Source organism: Symphodus melops (genome assembly GCF_947650265.1).
Source record: "Symphodus melops genome assembly, chromosome: 8".
NCBI classification, from domain to species: domain Eukaryota; kingdom Metazoa; phylum Chordata; class Actinopteri; order Labriformes; family Labridae; genus Symphodus; species Symphodus melops.
The window spans coordinates 20,991,240-21,010,375 of record NC_136698.1 but is presented as its reverse complement, the minus strand read 5'-3'; the positions used below and the strand labels follow the sequence as shown (position 1 = coordinate 21,010,375).

At 41.5% G+C, this 19,136-nt stretch overlaps 3 protein-coding genes across 8 annotated transcripts in view; 1 reads left to right on the top strand and 2 right to left on the bottom strand.

The window, feature by feature from the left end:
• mcf2l2 (MCF.2 cell line derived transforming sequence-like 2) overlaps positions 1-5,615 on the bottom strand; it is a 121,633-nt gene extending 116,018 nt beyond the window's left edge. For 5 of the 6 annotated variants that reach the window (XM_079351241.1, XM_079351248.1, XM_079351243.1 and 2 more), the window contains exon 1: positions 5,516-5,615. In XM_079351241.1, coding sequence (XP_079207367.1) covers positions 5,516-5,594 — 79 coding nt within the window. In that variant the 5' untranslated portion in view covers positions 5,595-5,615. The remainder of the gene's footprint in view (positions 1-5,515) is intronic. The other variant, XM_079351249.1, reaches the window with a different exon arrangement.
• ect2 (epithelial cell transforming 2) overlaps positions 1-19,136 on the bottom strand; it is a 305,416-nt gene that overhangs the window by 176,128 nt on the left and 110,152 nt on the right. The window lies entirely within an intron of this gene.
• rfc4 (replication factor C (activator 1) 4) lies at positions 7,620-19,111 on the top strand. Its single transcript, XM_079351270.1, has 11 exons — positions 7,620-7,824; positions 8,692-8,844; positions 9,827-9,905; positions 12,387-12,466; positions 12,609-12,728; positions 12,825-12,968; positions 13,049-13,169; positions 14,738-14,863; positions 14,983-15,063; positions 15,188-15,301; positions 18,662-19,111. The coding sequence occupies exons 2-11, from the start codon at positions 8,729-8,731 to the stop codon at positions 18,755-18,757; spliced, it is 1,077 nt and encodes a 358-aa protein (XP_079207396.1). The 5' UTR covers positions 7,620-7,824; positions 8,692-8,728; the 3' UTR covers positions 18,758-19,111.

Below are 19,136 nucleotides of genomic sequence, written 5' to 3'. Positions count from 1 at the left end.
AAAAAAAAAAAGGAAATTTAAGCTGCGGGTTTGCTGTCCTGAAATACTTTCGATACAGTTTTTGGTTTGAGATTCAGCAACCACAGAACTTAGTAAGGGTAAGCACTAATTTTAAATTATTGTTCTTTATAATGTAATTATAATTCAAAATATTTGCATTGCAAGTTTCTCAGGCAAAGGTCTTAGCCCCTTGAACATTGGGGATAAATTTGACAAACGTTACACGGCTGTCTTTACATGTATCGTGTACCAGTTAATCCTCCCTGGTATTACAGGAAATACAAGGGCTTTCATCACTGGGCCAAGGACAGCCCCCACTCACCATGGTGTTCACCTGTTTTGCAACATAGAAGGTGACAATACTCAGGGGAGATCACGTCTATTAAGTTGAATACAGTATCTGAATCTGGATACGGTATAACAACTTTGAATAGACACTGTTGCTGACAAACAAATATTGCTGAAAAAGCTTTACAAACAGTCCAGTGAAATTAGTATTTGTGGTATTAGAGAGAGTTATTTGCCAACCATGTATTGGACTTCAGAAACAGCTCCATGGATGCTCAGCACAAATCCAGCAATAGATACAAAACTGCTGAATCGCCTCACCTTTTCTCTCCAGCTCAAAGAAATACACTCGGTCAGGCCCAGCCGAAAAGCAATCTCACTGCTGAGAGTGTTTTCTGATGAGATATTTTTGTCGTCTCTTATTTTTGCAGCACTGAGCTCAACACACAAAAGATAGATAGATAGATAGATAGATACTTTATTGATCCCGAGGGAAATTCAAGTGGGGGCAAAAAGGGCATTCATGAACTCCCACACACCCCTTGACAGAGTTTCCTGTAAGCACCTTGCTTTACAGAAATAAGCCTTTTTGCTTGACTATTATAAACTAGGTATTATGTTACATTGCTAGCTTTATGGTTGGTCTTCTCTCAACCAGGAGGTCCGGGTTTGCTCCCTGGCTCCTGCAATGTCCCTGTGTCCTCAGCGAGACACTTTACTCCAAGATGCACCCTGCTTCGTCCGTGGCATATGAATCGTCACTTCCTAGTTTCTTCTGATGGTCACCTTTCATAGAAGCCTCTACCATCTGGGTGTGAACGTGTAGGTGTGACCATAGCGCTTTGACAAGTCAGAAAACTAAAAAAATACCATCGAGCATGTACCTTCAGGCACACAAGTTTTGCATAGTTACTGGAGAATAATGGATTAACTAACTACTACTTAACCCTAAGTTAATGATAAATAGACATCGTCTTGTGCTTTTACACCACAGGTCACACAACATACACACTGTCATCCAAAATGTCCATCAGTGTTGGCTTATCATATTCATACACATCTATTCCCAGCCCCAGAAAGCAGCAGGAGCAACATACAGTGGACATGTGGCTGCAGGAGCTGTAGACTGAATCCCCAACCTTCTGGTTTAGAGACAAGCGACTAACACCGAGACACAGCCAGCCCCTTAATGAGCGATTATCTCCTCATCACATTTTAGAGTAGCAAACAATTACTTTACAGAGAATTAATGCTAGATAAGGTACACACATTTTCCGTAGCTGTACCAAATGAGAACTAACCCCTAGTTAACAATCAGCTCATGGAGTAACTACCCATTTTGAAGCTTCATGTCATTGTGGAGTATCAAAAGAGTAATTAGGTAATGATTCAGTTCTGAGTAATACCCAGAATAACGTTTCTCTAGTTTTCTGTCAAACAGACTGTGGCAGGATCAGTTGAAATATTGAGCTCTACAATAGTCACAGTTTTGTAGAGACAGTTCAATAAATGAATGACTGATTTGTTGAGCTCTGTGTATTGTTTCTGATGGACTTATGCCTGTTTTACTAACTCCTTTAAACAGAGCAAGGCAAGCAAGTACATGGGTCAATACTAACCCCTATTCTTAACTGTGTTTAATCTGTCGCTAGCTGTTGGATAGTGGAGATACTGCACGCCCCCACACTTCTCATCATTAGCTAGTCAACAGAATTGGATAAGAAGTTACTCACTATCTACTTTTAAAGACTACACAAACCAACACCAAGACAGGAATGCTTCAACAAGACAAAGACAGTCAGGGATTGAGTCAAGACCAAGACTGTAAACATCACAGAAAAATCTTTATATCTGCAGGAGGCGAGTCATTTACTTAGACCAGAACATCGGGAGGCTGCGGATCTAACTGTCACATTGCCGGTTGAAAAAACAGGAATGAGGACCCATTTGCAGAAAACAAAATTATCTATTTTAGCAAAAACACAAAAACGTACCACTTTTAGCTAAATTCAAAACACACAGGGAGCCACCAGGAATCACAATTAACAGGAGCATACAACAAGAGCCACATACGACAAACTACAAAAGACAATGAACTGACACAGAATGGAAGAAACACTGAGACTAAATAGACATGGGTTAATGGGACACAGGTGAGACTAATGACACAGGTGCAGACAATCAGGGTAATCAAGGAAGGGAAACACACAGAGGCAGGATCGACACAAAACTGAACACAAGACCCATAAACACAGAAGACAACTAAGGGTAAATCATGCAACATAGAGAACTGAAGACACCGACAGCATAGAAAGACCCAAGGATACAAAGTAACAAGGAAACACTGAAGATGAATCTCGGAAACATCACACAATTAAAACAAGCAACACTTGGGAGAACTAAAACAGCAGAATGCAAAACTCTGCAATAAAACATAAACAAGACCAAACCATGACACTAACCAGGGGGTAAAACATTACAATTTAATTCATTTTATATGTTATTTTAGAAAGGGGCATTTTCCTTCAAATCACTGTACTGACATGGAAAAATCACAGTGGTGTTGTTGATTTAAAATCCGCTCATTGAGAGACTGTGACAAGACCAAGTAAAAATGCTTTCTATTCTGAGAAAAGGCAGAGACCTCAAAGACGACTCTGAAGTACAACAACACTATCTGACAATTAACCAAAGCTTTATTAGTTCTTAATTGTTCCTCATTCCTTCTCCATGAACTATGCAGAATGTGTTACCTTATTGTGAAGTATTACCTGTCTTTTCAGTTCATGTTATCATCTCTATTTTTCACCAACTCAAGTGTTGTAGTTTGTTTTATTGTATCTGACCTCAAACCCAATAGTTTGGAGATCACACTTTTTAAAGTGATCTTAGAATAAAATGGGACAGTTGATATTGGTCTCATATTTGTGTGACTCTTGTTGTTTGTAGCGTAGCCTAGCATGTGGATTTAAAGCAGATTTCCCGAGCAGCTCTCAAGTTGAGTTGTTCTTACATTAATGAATCTCTCTCTAAGAAAAAACACATTTCAAATAACTTTGAAAACAGCGCTTAATGTACACGAACAGTTTTGGTACATACTGAAAATCTTTTTTTTTTCCAAGGTTGTCATGAAGCTGCACGGCTGACCGAAACAGATCAGATGATTAGCTGAACTCAGTGGTTAAACAGAGCAGTTGTGACAGTTCTGTGACATCGAGGGTTTCCTCTGATTACTCATCAGTGATTTAACGCTCAGTGAGGAGAGCTGAGGTCAGCTTAGATCAATGATGTCTCATCACACAAGCCTTCTTCTCTGTGACACTAATGATGGACCAACCTGACAATCAGACGACAAAGACATAAGACAGAGTATTGAAAAACCTCAACATTTGAAAAGGGAGACTGAATGTAATAATCCAGGCATACACTTACAGTCAGTGAGTGGCCTTCAAATACTAAGTATAAGCACGACTAGAAGCTGTGCTGCAGTCCTTTACCAACTGCGGTGAGGTTCAAGCAGAAAGGAGTGAGCTCCCTGCTGCTCAATGGGGGTTCATAAATGGAGACTGCAGTCAGCCGACTTTGATGTTTCTAATTTGAATGCAAACAATTGCCCTGAACAACGCTGACATTATGACGGATGTTTAGTGTGGTTATGTCCAAGAAATGATCAATTAATTTAAGTTCCCTGTGCACATGATTTGAGCATGCTCCTCGGATGGTCACAGTTGGGAAAAAGCAGCGGGAGCAACTTAAAGACACATCGTACATGTGGCTGCAGGAACTGGTGATCACCCCTACCTTCCAGTTGAGAGACAACGACTGAACCACAGCCAAACAATAAAGGAGTATAAACACTTGTGGATAAAAACCAGACTGACCTTTGAGGTCACTGTTCCTAATGTTTAAATTGACATTTAAAATTGTTATCTGGGTCTGCACTTTATGAGTCTACTCCCATCTAAGGGGCTCAACATTGTGTATACTGTTGTTCATTTTGAGCTTAATAATACATTTTTTATAATAATAATAAATTTTATTTGTAAAGCACTTTACATTTTTTAAATCTCAAAGTGCTACAGTGTTTAAAAGGATAAAAGGGTAGTTAAAAACACATAAAACATAAAAAGCAAAAGTTACAGGAAGGATTTTCCAAAAAAAAAAAAAAAAAAAAAAGCTTAATGCCTATGATTCTCTCTAAATATTAAGCACTGGGTATTACTCTTAAAAATGACAATAGCATGACATAGAGTAAGGAGTATACAAGCAGGCTTTTACCGAAATCCCTAAGCGAAAAAGAAAACACCTTGTTTAATTGTCACCTTGGGGCTGCAACCAATGCTGCAAACACCCTTGGATGCATCCCATGTGTGCCTGGCTCCCAATATATCAATGCAGGGCTGCTAGTATGGCAGAGGCTATAGCACAGTTTCCATAGTAACACTCTGCACAGGCCCTCCTCCGCCTCCCTACACCCCTCGCTGCTCTACTCAATGCAGGAAGTGTCGTGATGGAGGATGCCGTGCGATACTCTCCAGCGTGGCACATTAACCTACTTCCTCAACAGACAGAAAATAACCTGGACGTAGAATAAGACAGTGATAAGACAGAAGGAGAGAAAAAAGGAAGAGAGGACGAGGAAGAGAAAGGAAGGAAAGGGAAGGATGGTGATGAGAAGGCAGAAAGAAAGGGAAGGGGATTGGGATAGATGGGAGCGAGGGAGGAATGGAGGACACACAGAAGGGATGGAGAGAAGGGAACAGAAAAAATGACAAGAGGAGAGATGGAAATTTAAAAAAAGCAAAGACCGAGAGAAGGAGAAAGGGTGTGAATGCAGTGTGAGATTGTTAATGAACTGAATCTTTGCTCATAACTCCAGAAAAACAGACATTAATCGTTCTCAACGAGTCCCCCGCCTGCCCCCTGATGACACACTTCCTCCTCTGCCCATGTGCAGAGCATCCCTCTGCTCTCAGTGGTCCTGATGAGAGGATGGTGATCCCCTGCTTCTCTTTCATCTGCTCTGCATCCCAATACAATGTACACAAATAGGATTTACAGAAAAGGCAGAACCTCATAGTACACATAACTCTTCAAGCATCAGCTTGGATGTTCCAACAGAAGAGAGCTGTTCCCGAAGGAGACGGTCGAGAAAATGAAAGCTCCTCTGGATATACTCATTTATAGAGTTGAAGATGCTGAAAGAAATATGAGGGAAAGGACTTACCAACATGAGTGATGACACACTCCACCCTCTGTAGCAGCTCCTGGACCGACATCTCGTCTTCTCTCAGCCAGCACAGCATCTCACAGTGTTGGTCGAGTCCACTCTCCTCCGCCCCTCTCTCTCTCACTGCTCTCTCTCTCTCTTTCTCTGCCACGCCTCCTCCTGTCACCGTTGCTCCCCCAACAATCTTGCCTTCTTACCTAATTTAATTTTCACCTTTTTTTCTATCAGTGCCTCCTTTTTTTCTGTTTCTGTCTTTGTTTTTTATATCATCACCTGAGAACAAAAAGTCAAGAAGTCTGGGGATGACGTTGATGATGCCACTCCCAGTCCAGTCAGTCAGCAAAATAGTATGCATGGAAATAAAATAAACAGTTTGTCACCTGCCAGACACAGGTTCAATACAGACAGTGTGGGAATAATACAGCCAGCTGCCAAGTCATCCAATGAAATGATAAAAAAAAAGCAGTCAGCCGTGTTCAGTGAACAAATAGCTCCTTCATTTGCTTGTCAGTTTACATAGCAGCCAGTCAATAAGTCAGTGAACAAAAGGGAAATTCACTTTGTTAGCAGCTCAGACTAGCCAGTTAGTGGGAAAATACCCAGAAAATTGAGTCGCTTTGTAAAATTGAAAGCAACAGAAAAAAATCAGAAAAGTCAACAAAAAATAGTAACCCACTGATGGAGTCCTTCTCTTGAAGCTGGTATAAAATATCCACAGAGCAAAATCAAATCTCCAAGTCCAAAATACAATATTCCACACAGCAAAAAAAAGATGAGGAAAGGATGCTCCCTCAGAAGAGAGCTACAGATAAAAATGTATCTAAAGTATATGTTGACGGTCCACTCCACTGATAGAGACACTCCTCTTGATCGTTGGAAAACACTGCTGCTGCTTTGATGATGCTCTGTTTGCTCTAATAAAGAAGCTGAGTCACAATGAGAGAAAACGAATCGGAGGGCTGCTGTACCTGCCAGCGGAGTGGGGGGAAGTATGAAACAGAAGGGAGGGTGGGGGGGTGGGGTGTTAATAGGTCGATGAGAGAAATCCTGGTGCCTGGAGCTGGGCTGTAAATGGATTGGAGCTTGTGAGTGATCTTTAAATTGAAACATTTCCTGAGATTATTTGATTTCAGGAAGAGGAAATGTCAGAGAGAATGGTTCAAAAAACAACATTGTTTTTGGAAGTCGCTAAAAAGAAAATGTCCTCGCCAGGCAGCTTTTATTTCAACATCATTATTGCATGAGTGCTCGCTCAAACAAAACAAATCAATAGCCCCCACCCATCATTCATCATTGATGTCTGCCTGGGTTCATTCAGTGCTACCAGAGGCCCCTCTTCTGATCCCGCTCCGTGTTTTGATTCAGGCAAACAATGCCAGACAAGGGGGTGGGGGGGCATTAGCATCTCTTCATGAGCCAATGCCTCCTGGGGCTGTGAAGATTTCCTGGGAGGCAACCATTAGCTGGAGACATCTGCACTCCGCCTCACCCTGCCTCTCACTTATCATCACTGTGCCAGCCAAATACATGCAGGCACTGTACTGAAGGCTGTCCATTAACAGAGAGAGCAGCTGGCAGACAAAGCAAAGCACAATACTGGTCTGAGTGTGATATATATGCAGTAGAATAACTAACTGAATAAACACTGTTCTTGCTCATGTGTGCCATCATTAAGCTTTCCTTTTAATTTTCCAAAATTGTATATAATCGCCAAAAAAGGCAAGTTAAGGTGTGCTGCTTCTAGGGATTCTAAACCATCCTAAACTGTAGTATAAAATAATATAAGATTAGATCATCCTTTATTCCCTCAGTGGGGAAATGAAAGTGTTGAAGCAGTGAAAATACAAGAAGAAGAGCAAGCATTTGAGTATAATAAACTAAGAACAGACAGAAAAATAAATAAAAATAAGTATTAACAACAAATTATAAAGTAATCTAAAAACACATTTACTGCCAAACAATCAAGCAACATACACAGGACATTCAGGGTGTTCATCGACGTGGAGAGACGAGAGCAGAGGAGGAGGCCAGAAAAGGATGGCGCGGGTGGGCGGAGCCAACTACAGCATCCTCAGTTTCTGATTGAACGCCGTGAGATGTCGTCACAGGAAGTTGATTCCTGAGCCATGGCGGGAAGACACACAGCTAGTGAGTGCTGAGCATGTCAATAAGCTGGCTCTACCGACCATCAAGAAAACGAGATATTAGGATATATTCCTTTATGTTTGTTTGGTTTGGACACGCAGTAACTTCGTCAGCAGGATTCTGAACTGCTCGCACAGTTCGTCTTAATATTGATGTTTAAAGTAAGTGTAACGTGTCTATCTTAAGAAACTACAGCTAGCTCACACTAGCTAACAGCACACAGACAAGTCATCGCTGAAGTATTGTACTTAAAGATGTGTGCATTATTTGTTGCACTGTAGTTAAGCTTTAAAAGTCTCCGCAACATTTCTCAGTTTTGAATGCGAACGTGATGCTGCTAAGCTTCGTGCAGAAACTATTATTAAAGTTTGTATTTCCTCACATCACATTACTTTACACTGTGTAAAAGAGCATTTATAGCGATTTAGATCTCCTGTTTAGTATCAGCTACTACAGTTCTGATGAGCAAATGAGCTAGGTAACTGGATAACTCAATCTGTGCTAAAGTAAGCGTCTTTGAATGAAATAGACATTTAAAGACATTCACAGTGTCATGATATACCATTGATAATATCGTCTGTTGTGTGAGGTTCTAAGACTAATGGATAAGGCTGTAAGTGTTGATTGAAGTGCTGAGGAGAAGGATTCATATTGTGCTGTTGTCTTCGCCTCTCGTCCAATCACATTGTCTGGTCTGAACTAGCTGTTGTGTTGTGTGTGATTTACGAGGGGAGCTAACTGCTGATATTTGGCTGTGTACTTTTTTTATGCTTTCATGTAAAGCATACAAACTTCACCGATAGAGCAGGGGCAGCAGTTAAGTATTTTGTCTAAGGACATATCAGACCAGAAATGATCAGATCAGCTACAGGACTCGGGATTGAACCCTGACTTTCAGGTTGTGAGATGACAGACTCTCCTACTAAGCCACAGTCTGCTTTTTGCTTTTTTCTTCAAAATGTGGACTGTTTTCTTGCTCAGCTTCTTTATGGTTATGCTAATAATAACGTGTAACCTTTTTTTTTTAGGTGTTTCTGCTGCTTGAAGAAAAAAGCAGGAGGAGTCATGCAGGCGTTTCTGAAAGGAGCAACTATTCAGTCAAGCAGACCTCAGAAAGATAAGGCAGCAGCTGGTCCCGGCACAGAGAAGAGAGCGAAGGCGGTTCCATGGGTGGAAAAATAGTAAGTGCTTTGACAGTACTGTTTCTGTGTCTGTCATCACCAGAATGAAGAGGTTACAGATGGAGATGGGACAGATTTATTATCAGTATCGGGTCTGATATTGACGTTATTGACATCGGTTATCAGCCTGATGGCTCAGATCCACGTTACGGATCAAAAAGATTGTTGGGCACTTTAAACATTCTCAGCTCACACACTCTCCAGGCTCAGCTGTACGTGACAATTCTCAGGTCTCATTCACTTTGTATTGGACACAACACAAGAGTGAGGCAAAGGATTATGGGATGCTTGACGAGCAGACACTGTTAAAGTTCAGTGAACAATATTCTAAAGAGCATAACGTGAGCTGCGTGATCCACCATTTGATTGGATGTTCTGGATTCTTCCGTGATTGACAGGAAAGGCTGTTCTCTCCAGATTACTAACTGGATATAAATAGGTTTTTTTATACATCAACAGTGAACTGAAATCTCATTCTGAAAGTCTTTGGTGCGAGACATTTGGAACAAAAGGCAAATAGAAACACACTTACAAGCGGCTGTTTTAAAAGCAATAAAAAATCTTTTTTTGATCTTCGTGGCATTTGCTCTACTGTGTTTGACATTTGCTTCTTCGTGCCATGGTTCACACCCACAAGCAGCATGGACAATATGCAATAAGCGAGGTTGTTGTATACAGTAGGCCTGCACAGTAAGAATTGTCCACAGATCGTTTCCATGGCGACATTCGGATGAGGTGGAACTTCTGTATGATAAAAGATTTTTTATCAAACAGTTTGTTGCTGCTTCCTGTTTGTACGTGGAGCTAGCACAAAGTTGAAATGAGTGTGAAAAGGCGTGGATTGGTGCTTCTCTACTTACAGCACAATAATGATATGAGACAGTCCCTGCAGAGCTGAATAACAAGCATCTTATTATTACAGTCAAGGAAGTTCTATGTGAAATCAGTATCAACTTGGCCTGTTTTTCTTCATAAACCCAAGCAGGCCGAAGTGTGTGGATGAGGTGGCCTTTCAGGAGGAGGTGGTGGCCGTGCTTAAGAAGTCTCTGGAAGGAGCAGACGTGAGTATCAGACCCTGAGGTGTCTTTGAAAGATGTCAAGTCAAAACCAGCTCTGCATCCAAGTCAAACCAATTTTAGTGGTTGACTTGGATGCAGAGCTGGTCTGATGTGTCCTTTGATAGGACGGTTAGGACTGGCAATGCAACCAAAGTGTGTGTGTGTGGGAGGGGGGAGACGACAACGGCGACGGGAACTCTCACATGTGCACACCTTAAACAGGCCTGGGGTCTCATTTATAAAACAGTGCGTATAATCTACACTAAAAATGTATGTGCAGCAACAACCCGGAAATGGCTTGCGTACAAAATAATTCAGATTTATGAAACCGTTCGTACGCACACCTTCATGCAAAGTTCCCTTTATATGTCACAATCCACCTGGAAATTTGCGTATGTAGATTATCCTCATGTTCCGCCTGCTACACGCCCACATTCAACCATAAACGGTCAATGCAAAGGATAGGATAGGATATAACTTTATTGATCCCCAATGGGGAAATTCCAGCGTTATAGCAGCAGCAGCAGTGTAGAATCAAAACAGGAAGTCAAAAAACGGAATAAAATAATAATGTAAACATAAATACAATCCAGGTAGTAAGGGGGGGATATATACAGAGGACTATAGTGTAAAGCAACTCGTTAATGAAAATGCATATCCAAACGAGGGGGCAGATAAAAGGTTTCAGCGCTGGATCGCGCCGAAAAACGAAAGTTTAGACGAAGAAAATAAACTTTCTGACCCAGAAAAGGAAGAACTTGTGAATAAAAAGTGAAGGTTAGAAAGCACATATCGGTAGTTTGCAGCAGCGAGAGGTTCACAAACTAAAGAAAACCTCAGAATGACACTGCGTTGCTGCAGTGCCAAAACATCCACCGTTCATCATTACGCATGAGTATATGTACAATGTTTATATATTTACGGGACCCACAATGATTTATTTATATTGTCAGACTGCTCATGCCAGTCAGCAGTCTTCATCAGTCTAGGATATTAAGCAATAGTTTGATCAATAAACAACTTTTAATTATTGGCCATGTTTTTCATGATAAACTCCCTCTGCTCTGTGACTAATTATGATTATATACAGGTCTAATGGTCGTGTCAGAAATGCCCACTCTTGTATTATTTACACAATAAATACGTACAGGTGATGAAGAAGCGTTGAATAAGGACAAGACAAAATGTGTGAAGCTCCCGCTGTGTCTGTGCGCTCTGTGCGTCTTGCAGCTCAGTCATCTTTATTCAAACTAAAAATCCTACTTGATGATGAATGCTCGATATTTAAAGATATTCATTTGAACTGTTGGTGCTATGGCTTTTGTGTTAGTATAAATCTGATTTCTACATCAGCGATGTCATCAGTGTACAGTCTGGTCTTCTGAGGTCCGTTCGGGTTAATAAGTGATAAGGTGCTGATTAAATATGAGTAGTGGACTTTTATGTATTTCTTGATGTTTAAATATTGTCATATTTAAAGTTATTCATTAAAAACGGCTCAAACATGCCCGCGTATGAAAGAACGGCTGGTTTTAATGATTATAATGACGTGGATCTGTCAGTAAGTTTGATATTTAGTGAAATGAATATACATTCTGCAGCCTTCAATTCACCACTTTGCTGTGTGTGTCGCCAATGTACCATGTCTCCAAAATGTACGTACGCATGGGTCAGAGTGTCCTTAAATGTGCGCACATTTTACCTTCAAGTTTGTTTTTATAGATCACAAACTTTGCTTGGGAAAGGGCGTACGCAAGTTTCTGGCCCCGTTTTGTCCATACGCAACGGTTATAAATGAGACCCCAGGTCCCCTCCTGAGGGTCTCGAGGCTGCTGCTGCTGCTGCAGGACCTGACCAAAGAACAGCAACATCACCCTCTCCCTCCATCCTATCCTTAACGGCAGTCGACAATCAACCCCCAAACCATTACCCCCAATATAAACATGACACAAACATTCACCTGTCACACCACAACATGAACACACACATCAACATATTCTACACATACCAAACACTGTTCTCCTCTTGTCCCCCATCATCTCTCTTTCTCTCTCTCTCTCTCTCCCTCCATCCATCATCTTTCCCTTCTTGTATCCTCTTTCATGTATTTCGTTGTTCCACGTCTTTACTGGTTGTAGTGTGTGTCAGCTGATGTTTCTGTGTTGTTTTCTTTTCCTTTGCGGTCCTCCTCTGCTTTGTTTGTATCGTCTAGCACTTGTACTGAGTAAGTAAGTAACTAACTAAGTACTATCAAATAAAAAAAAATCTGCTTCCATAGATCTGAAAAGACAGCCCTGCTCATCCGTCTCACATGTGGACCCCAGCAGGTTAAGCCCAGATAGATAGGCAAAGATAAACCCCATTCATTAACTTTACATCTGTATTTATTAATTCAGCACTAGAGAGGAGGAGGAATCTCAAAGCTGGGTTATAGCAGTAGTTCTATGTTGTTGCAAATCCTCAACGTGTTTGTTTTGATTACAGCTTCCCAACCTGCTCTTCTACGGCCCACCTGGAACAGGAAAGACTTCCACCATCTTAGCTGCTGCAAGAGAACTTTATGGGTCAGTGCGCTGTCGTGTTGAGGCCGAGACGTAGAGGCTTCTGCTCTTTGTGATTCCAGAATGCTCTGTCACAGTATATATTCAGATCATCTGTTTGCTGCTCCTGTGTTTATCCCGTCCTCCTTCTCTGATCCTCCTGCAGTCCCGAACTGTACAGGCAGAGGGTGCTGGAGCTCAATGCGTCGGATGAGCGAGGTATCCAGGTCGTCAGACAGAAGGTCAAGAACTTTGCTCAGCTCACTGTGGCTGGCTCACGCACAGAGTGAGTATGCTTAAAGACGGGGACATGTCTGTGAAGTGTCTCTGTACAGACACTTTGACATGCAACCTTAGCGTTTATGTCTCGCTTTACTTGTAGTGGGAAGCCGTGTCCTCCTTTCAAGATCATCATCCTGGATGAGGCGGACTCGATGACTGGTCCGGCTCAGGCCGCTCTCAGGCGAACGATGGAAAAGGAGTCCCGAACGACCCGCTTCTGCCTCATCTGTAACTACATCAGCAGGTCAGCATGCTTCTCCCAATCATCACACCACAGACGCACTCTGTGTTCCGCAGATACTAACCTAACTGAGGGTTTTTTAGGATTATTGAGCCTTTGACCTCCAGATGTTCAAAGTTTCGCTTCAAACCTCTGGCCAATCAGATCCAAGAAGAGCGCCTGTTGGAGATCTGTGGGAAGGAGAATCTGAAATACACCAAAGAGGTAAAAGAGAACCCATCAAACACTTTCTTAATCGCAGATGTTTTGTTGACTCATTTGAGCATTTCATAAAGATGTGTAAGTTGAGGTGCAAGGGGGCCAAGCCGTCAGGTCGTGTTCTGTTAAGAGGCTTTTGTCCTTCTAATCAATCAATCATTTATTGTTTGGAAAGTGCCAATTCATGAGAAGTGTTGTCTCAAGATGCTTTACAAAAGAACAGATGAGACAAGATGCATTCCTGACGTTGCTGTTGTCCACACCTTCTTGTGGTTGAGGTTGAGGTCAGAACAGGCCGTTCATGAATGAGGGCGGCGATGGTTGTGGGATGACACTGTCTGATGGTGGTAGCTGATCTTTTGGCTAGCAGCACGGCATCCCCTCCAACAATCTCTCTTGCAGTCATGGTCCCCTCCCCTCCCCTCTGCCTGATTTAAAGCCTGAGGAGGAGAGAAAGGAGCAGTGATGCCACCTGGTACTTTTATGGTTTCCATGAGTTGGACCTTTCAGACTGTTGAATGTGAAACTTTAAGAGACTGTTCAATCATGCAAGGCCTTGAAATGTCAAAAAATCGTAAGAGAGTTAGAAAAAACAGAGAGCACAGTCTGTGCATGAATACACCACCACACTCTTCTCATGGACTGTAAGTGATCGTTCATCAAATCTCTACACGATCTTTATAGCAGTAGATCTTAAGTTTGAAGAGACTTTCACAGAACAGTACTGAAGCTTGTTTTTAAGACTCTTAGAAATGACAAATGACAAGTTTGTAAAATGCTGAAATGTGTTGTAAAGTATTCAGTGTGTTCTGCATAGAGAGGCCACAAGGGGGCGCCTGATGTGTGTCTGAGTGAAGACTGGAGTTCCTGCTAGAGTAGATTTTTATTCCATTTAATCTGACTTCAGTACATTTTTTTATTTTTGATAGCCAGGTGGGGTCTTAAGTTTACAACTTCCACTAATGTATGGTGTGAATTGTTTTTGGTACAGGTCTAAGGCCCTGTAAGCACCAGCGGGGTTTCTCACTTGTTTCCAGCAGAAGTTTGACGCTTGCTATTGTTTTAATGGTTTTATGGTAGGCCTACTTGTAGCCCCTTGAGATTTTCTTTTAAATGAATGGTGCGCTACAAATAAAATTTATTATTATTGTTATTATTCAGGAGATTTGCCCGGCGCTTTGTTTCTGTGCGGCCCCTCCAGACGCATGTCTTGTGCCCACGAGCTGGTCATGTCAAACATTTCTTATATTTATATTGATAATAAATAAATCCGCGTTTTAATCGCCTAGGCCTTGCCTACTTATCGTGTGTTGTACCCACGTCCTCTCTGCTCCTAACAAAAAAAGATCTTACACAACGCTTCATGCAAGTTCTCCCGAGCGCTTTTTTTTGATGCAAAAACGCCAGGTGGAACTGGGGCCTATTGTTCTAAACAGCAGAAACCTGTAAAAAAAAAAAAAAGACACACACACACTGAAGAGTATGTAGGCTTCAGGTTTGTCAGAGAGCTGCGACTGCTTTCCTTGTCTGTCTGGTACAGATGTGATGTGTGATGACTGTTTCTGTACTTCTAGAGTATCGCAGCTTTGGTGAAGGTTTCAGAGGGAGACCTTCGCAAAGCCATCACATTCCTCCAGAGTGCCGCACGCCTTAATGTGGACAAGGAGATCACAGAGTGCTGCATTATTGAAATAGCCGGGGTGAGACTGTCTTCTTTGAACCTTGAGAAACTCATGTATTGACTGTGGTTGAAACGCACCTGAAAACCTGCTTTACCGCCTGCCCTTCATATCTCACTGTTTGTTTTGATCTATTGAAGGTTGTCCCTGACAAGATGATTGACAACTTGCTTCAGATATGCCTCAAAGGAACATTTGAGAAACTTGAGGTGGCAGTCAGGGTAGGTGTCCCAACTGTTAACTTTGACATGAATTTGTTTTCATGTCAGTTCTCATTTAGAGAGTAAAGATGTAAAGACATTTTCTGGAGTGTATGTGTCTCACATGTTTAATGTCCTCTTTCAGGACGTAATAGACGAAGGCTATGCAGCCACACAGATCCTCACTCAGGTCCATGAATCTGTCATCGAGAGAGACCTGAGTGACAAGCAGAAGTCGGCCATCACAGAGAAGATGGCGGTGAGTGAATCTTGTGGCGCTTCAGGAAGCAGAGAATGTTTAAGATCAGAGACAAATTTGTACGAAAACATTTTTAATTCCCGTAAAATCTGGACTATGGGACAATCTTCTGACACCTAATTTTTCATCTAAAAAGTCGGATGCATCTTTTATACCAGTGCGGCCAATATACCAGTACAAAATGTTGGAAAAGAGCCAACAACATCACACACTACACGCAACCTGAAATGTTAGAAAATACTAATAAGCTCAAAATCCTGCATTTAAAGCTGACCGTGGAGTGCTGGACTGATTGACCAGCGGAGGAGGGCAGCACGACTCGCAGGCTGTCGGTACTTCAGAACTTTCACCATAGGCTGAGAGCTTGTACCACCGTACTGTAGGTTGTAGGAGTGCAAAGGCCACACAGAAAAAGAGATGGTGCAAAATGAGCTGCACAGAATAGGCACTTAGTAGACTTTGCTGAGTGCATTGAAAACCATCACGCAGGAAGACAGTTTACACCTTTTTTCTTCTCACCAAAAACAGACCGTGTGTTATAAACTGGGGCCAGTTCTATTCCAGACTGTACGGTAAATATGAGCTCAGGATTCAAAAGCACATAAGATACTGTCCACAGCCTATTTAAATACGAGAAAAGACAAGTCTTTAAACAAAACGCATCAAAAATACATCTACATACAAATAAAATACATTACTTTAATTTTTAGTAACTAATAAAAAAAGGTTTTGGTTGAAATGGTCTTTAGGTCCTGGCAGATATTACTATGTCATTTGTTTGAAAAAGGAACAAAGAAAATTCTGGCATCTGTCTGCCACAAGGTACCAATCTGATGAACCAATCACACGCCTCCTTTTCTCTCTGCTCCTTCTCTACCCCGTACATGCACTATTCCACACTCAAAGCACGTCACAGATGACAGTTAATACTGTGAGTTTGTTGTTGGCCTTTGTGAGTAGTAAAATAGTCACTTTAAAAAATAAAAATAAAGTATTCTGATAAATTTTAGTGTTTACTTATAAGATATGAGACAACATAGTTTCTACACGCTGCAAGCGATGAGCTACAGTCCACTTCTGGAGCCAAGGCTGCATGTAAGAGAGGGGTGTGGCTTTTGAGTGGGCACAGAGGGAATGCTACTTTCAAAATCATGCTTGTTGTTGAAAATAACCAACCCTGCTTTCAAGGTCCAAAAATTAACAACCGCCAAGCGCCAAATTTAGGTACATTTTCCGTTTAAGGATAATCTTTATTGATCCCCCAATGGGGGAAAGTTGGGTGTTACAGCAGCTCCAAAAAACAGTAAAACAGGGAATATAAACAGCATCAATAGCAAAAAAGAAAAAAAGAGTTTTGTTGAGTACATTTCAGTGGGCTGTCCGTCACAGGGCGGATACATTTTTTACCAAAAAGTCATCAAAACTATGCAGAGTATTTAGCCGTGTAAGTCGCATGCTGATAGCTGCGCCAGCTACGTAATTATATGATGATGATATGATAATTGCTAACAGCTAACCCGCTAATAATGTCAACAAAGGAGAAAAACGCGACGGTAAACAAAACCAACAATATAAGACATCCAGCAATTCATGTACTCATAATGTGGCTCTTTTTTTACAGAAACACAATCCAGCTTGTTTTCAGAGAAGGTTGTGTGCCGCGAGGAGAAATACAGACAAATAAACAATCGACTGTGTATCTAGACACGGCGGGGTTGTGTTTGCTGCTGCCGCACTGAAAGTAACAATTATTTCAACCAATCAACAGACTGCAGTGTTTAGCTCCATCTTTTAGGGTCTGATCGATATTCTTGGCACCCCAACAGAAGGGTCCCAAAAGGTAGAACGTTACGGGAAATTTGGGAATTTCGCCAGATAATTCTGTGTGTACCGAGACGAACCGAACTAAAGCGCTTGGTGGAAACGTGGCTTTAGTGATCAAACAAGGGTTTATCTCAGGACACTATGGAGAAAAAGAAAACAACTTCACTTGACTTATTTGTTCATGCCTTCATATACTCAGATTTTAAATGCTTACCTTAAGTCCCTTCAGACAAATGAGATATACCGTAAATTCCGGACTATTGAGCGCACCTGGATATAAGCCGCACTGGCTAAAAATAGGTAAAAAAATGTATTTGTACATATATAAGCCGCACTTGATTATAAGCCGCAGGTGTCCACGTTATAACAAGAGCTATTTACACAGAAAGACGTGACACAAAGACATTTTTTTAACTATTAATGAAATACGTACTACTGGTAACATCCGCAAATATGAAGCCTACTGTAAATCCTTTATCAAACAGTGTCTGTAACACGGCTGATGAAAAAGATTACCGTAATATATTTCACAGGAAAAAGTCCATCCATTCACTGCCTCAGAATGACTTCATTACTCACTTCCTCAGTCTCTTTTTCGTTGTCGCTGTCAGTGTCAACTTTACGTGCAGCAGCTCTATTTCCTTCTTTGACAGCCGGGTCAATTGCCTTTAACTTGAAAGCTGCATCATATGTATTTCTCCGTGTGTTTTCCATGATGAGGGTGCGTGCATAAAGCGCAAAATGACGGATATTAAGATCCGATGTGACGAAGTCAAATGTTTTTGCGGCACAAGATCATTGTCCCGCAAGAAAAATCCATAAATAAGCCGCATCGTTTTAAAAGCCGCAGTGTTAAAAACCGCGACAAAAAGTAGCGGCTTGGGGCGCCGATAGCTCAGCGGCAGCGACAGCGCGCGTACCATATTGCGAGGCCTCGCTCCTCGCGCGGGCGGCCCGGGTTCGCGTCCGGCCTGTGGCCACCTTCCCGCATGTCTCTCCCCACTCTCTCCCCCCTTCCAACTCTATCCACTGTCCTCTATCAATAAAGGCAAAAAGGCCAAAAACAAATCTTTAAAAAAAAAAAAAGTAGCGGCTTATAGTCCGAAATTTACGGTACTTAAAATGTGACCTAGAGGTACAAGAGAATGAAAAACACATAAATAGAGATCATACAAAACATGTAGCAACTCTACGTATATATAAATAACATACACCTTCCTGCTGCGCTGACATATTGTACCTGTTATTTAGAATAATAATGGACATATTTTGAACACATTCATGTTGATACTCCTATTTTTCAGTGAGTATATACTTCAGGTTCTACTCCAGTCACCTGTGGGAATGGCTGAATTTCTTCCTGCTCCATTTGAATTTTTCCTGAGTGAAAGAGCTTTAGCTGATTTGCTAAAATTTTGGGAAATTATTAATTGATTTAAAATCCTAGAAGATAGGAATCACGATTTTCCCCACCTCAAATTTGAACCTTGTATAAACTGTGTGTGTGTGTGTTCTGTCTTCCCCTTACTGTTTTAGGTCGTTGGAAAATGCCTGTCGGACGGTGCGGATGAGTACCTGCAGATGTTGAGTTTGTGTTCAGTCATAATGCAGCAGGCGTCCCAGAACAACTGAGAGTCAACAAAGGTGCACCTCTGTTGGAGAACACAGAGAGGTTGGATCAGGACCAACTACCTCACAGAGACATAAAGTACTTCAGCCACAGCCAGCTGGATTCAAGAAATCAGTGGAGGGAATTCCAGAAAACAGTGATGTTTTCTGTTAAAGACCACCAGATCGAGGGGTTCTGTCTGTATTTGATGCATTTCCGCTCTGCAAGGAGCATTTCCTTCTTCTCTTGAAACATTAATCCGATGCTTCTTTATTCCTTTTCAGTCACGTAACTTCTAACACATTTTCATCTATTTCATCTATTTTTGGATTTGTTTTGCAATTTGAAAAGTAATAAATAGTTTTGGTATCTTGTCATTGTTTGCTTCCCTGAAGTATTTTG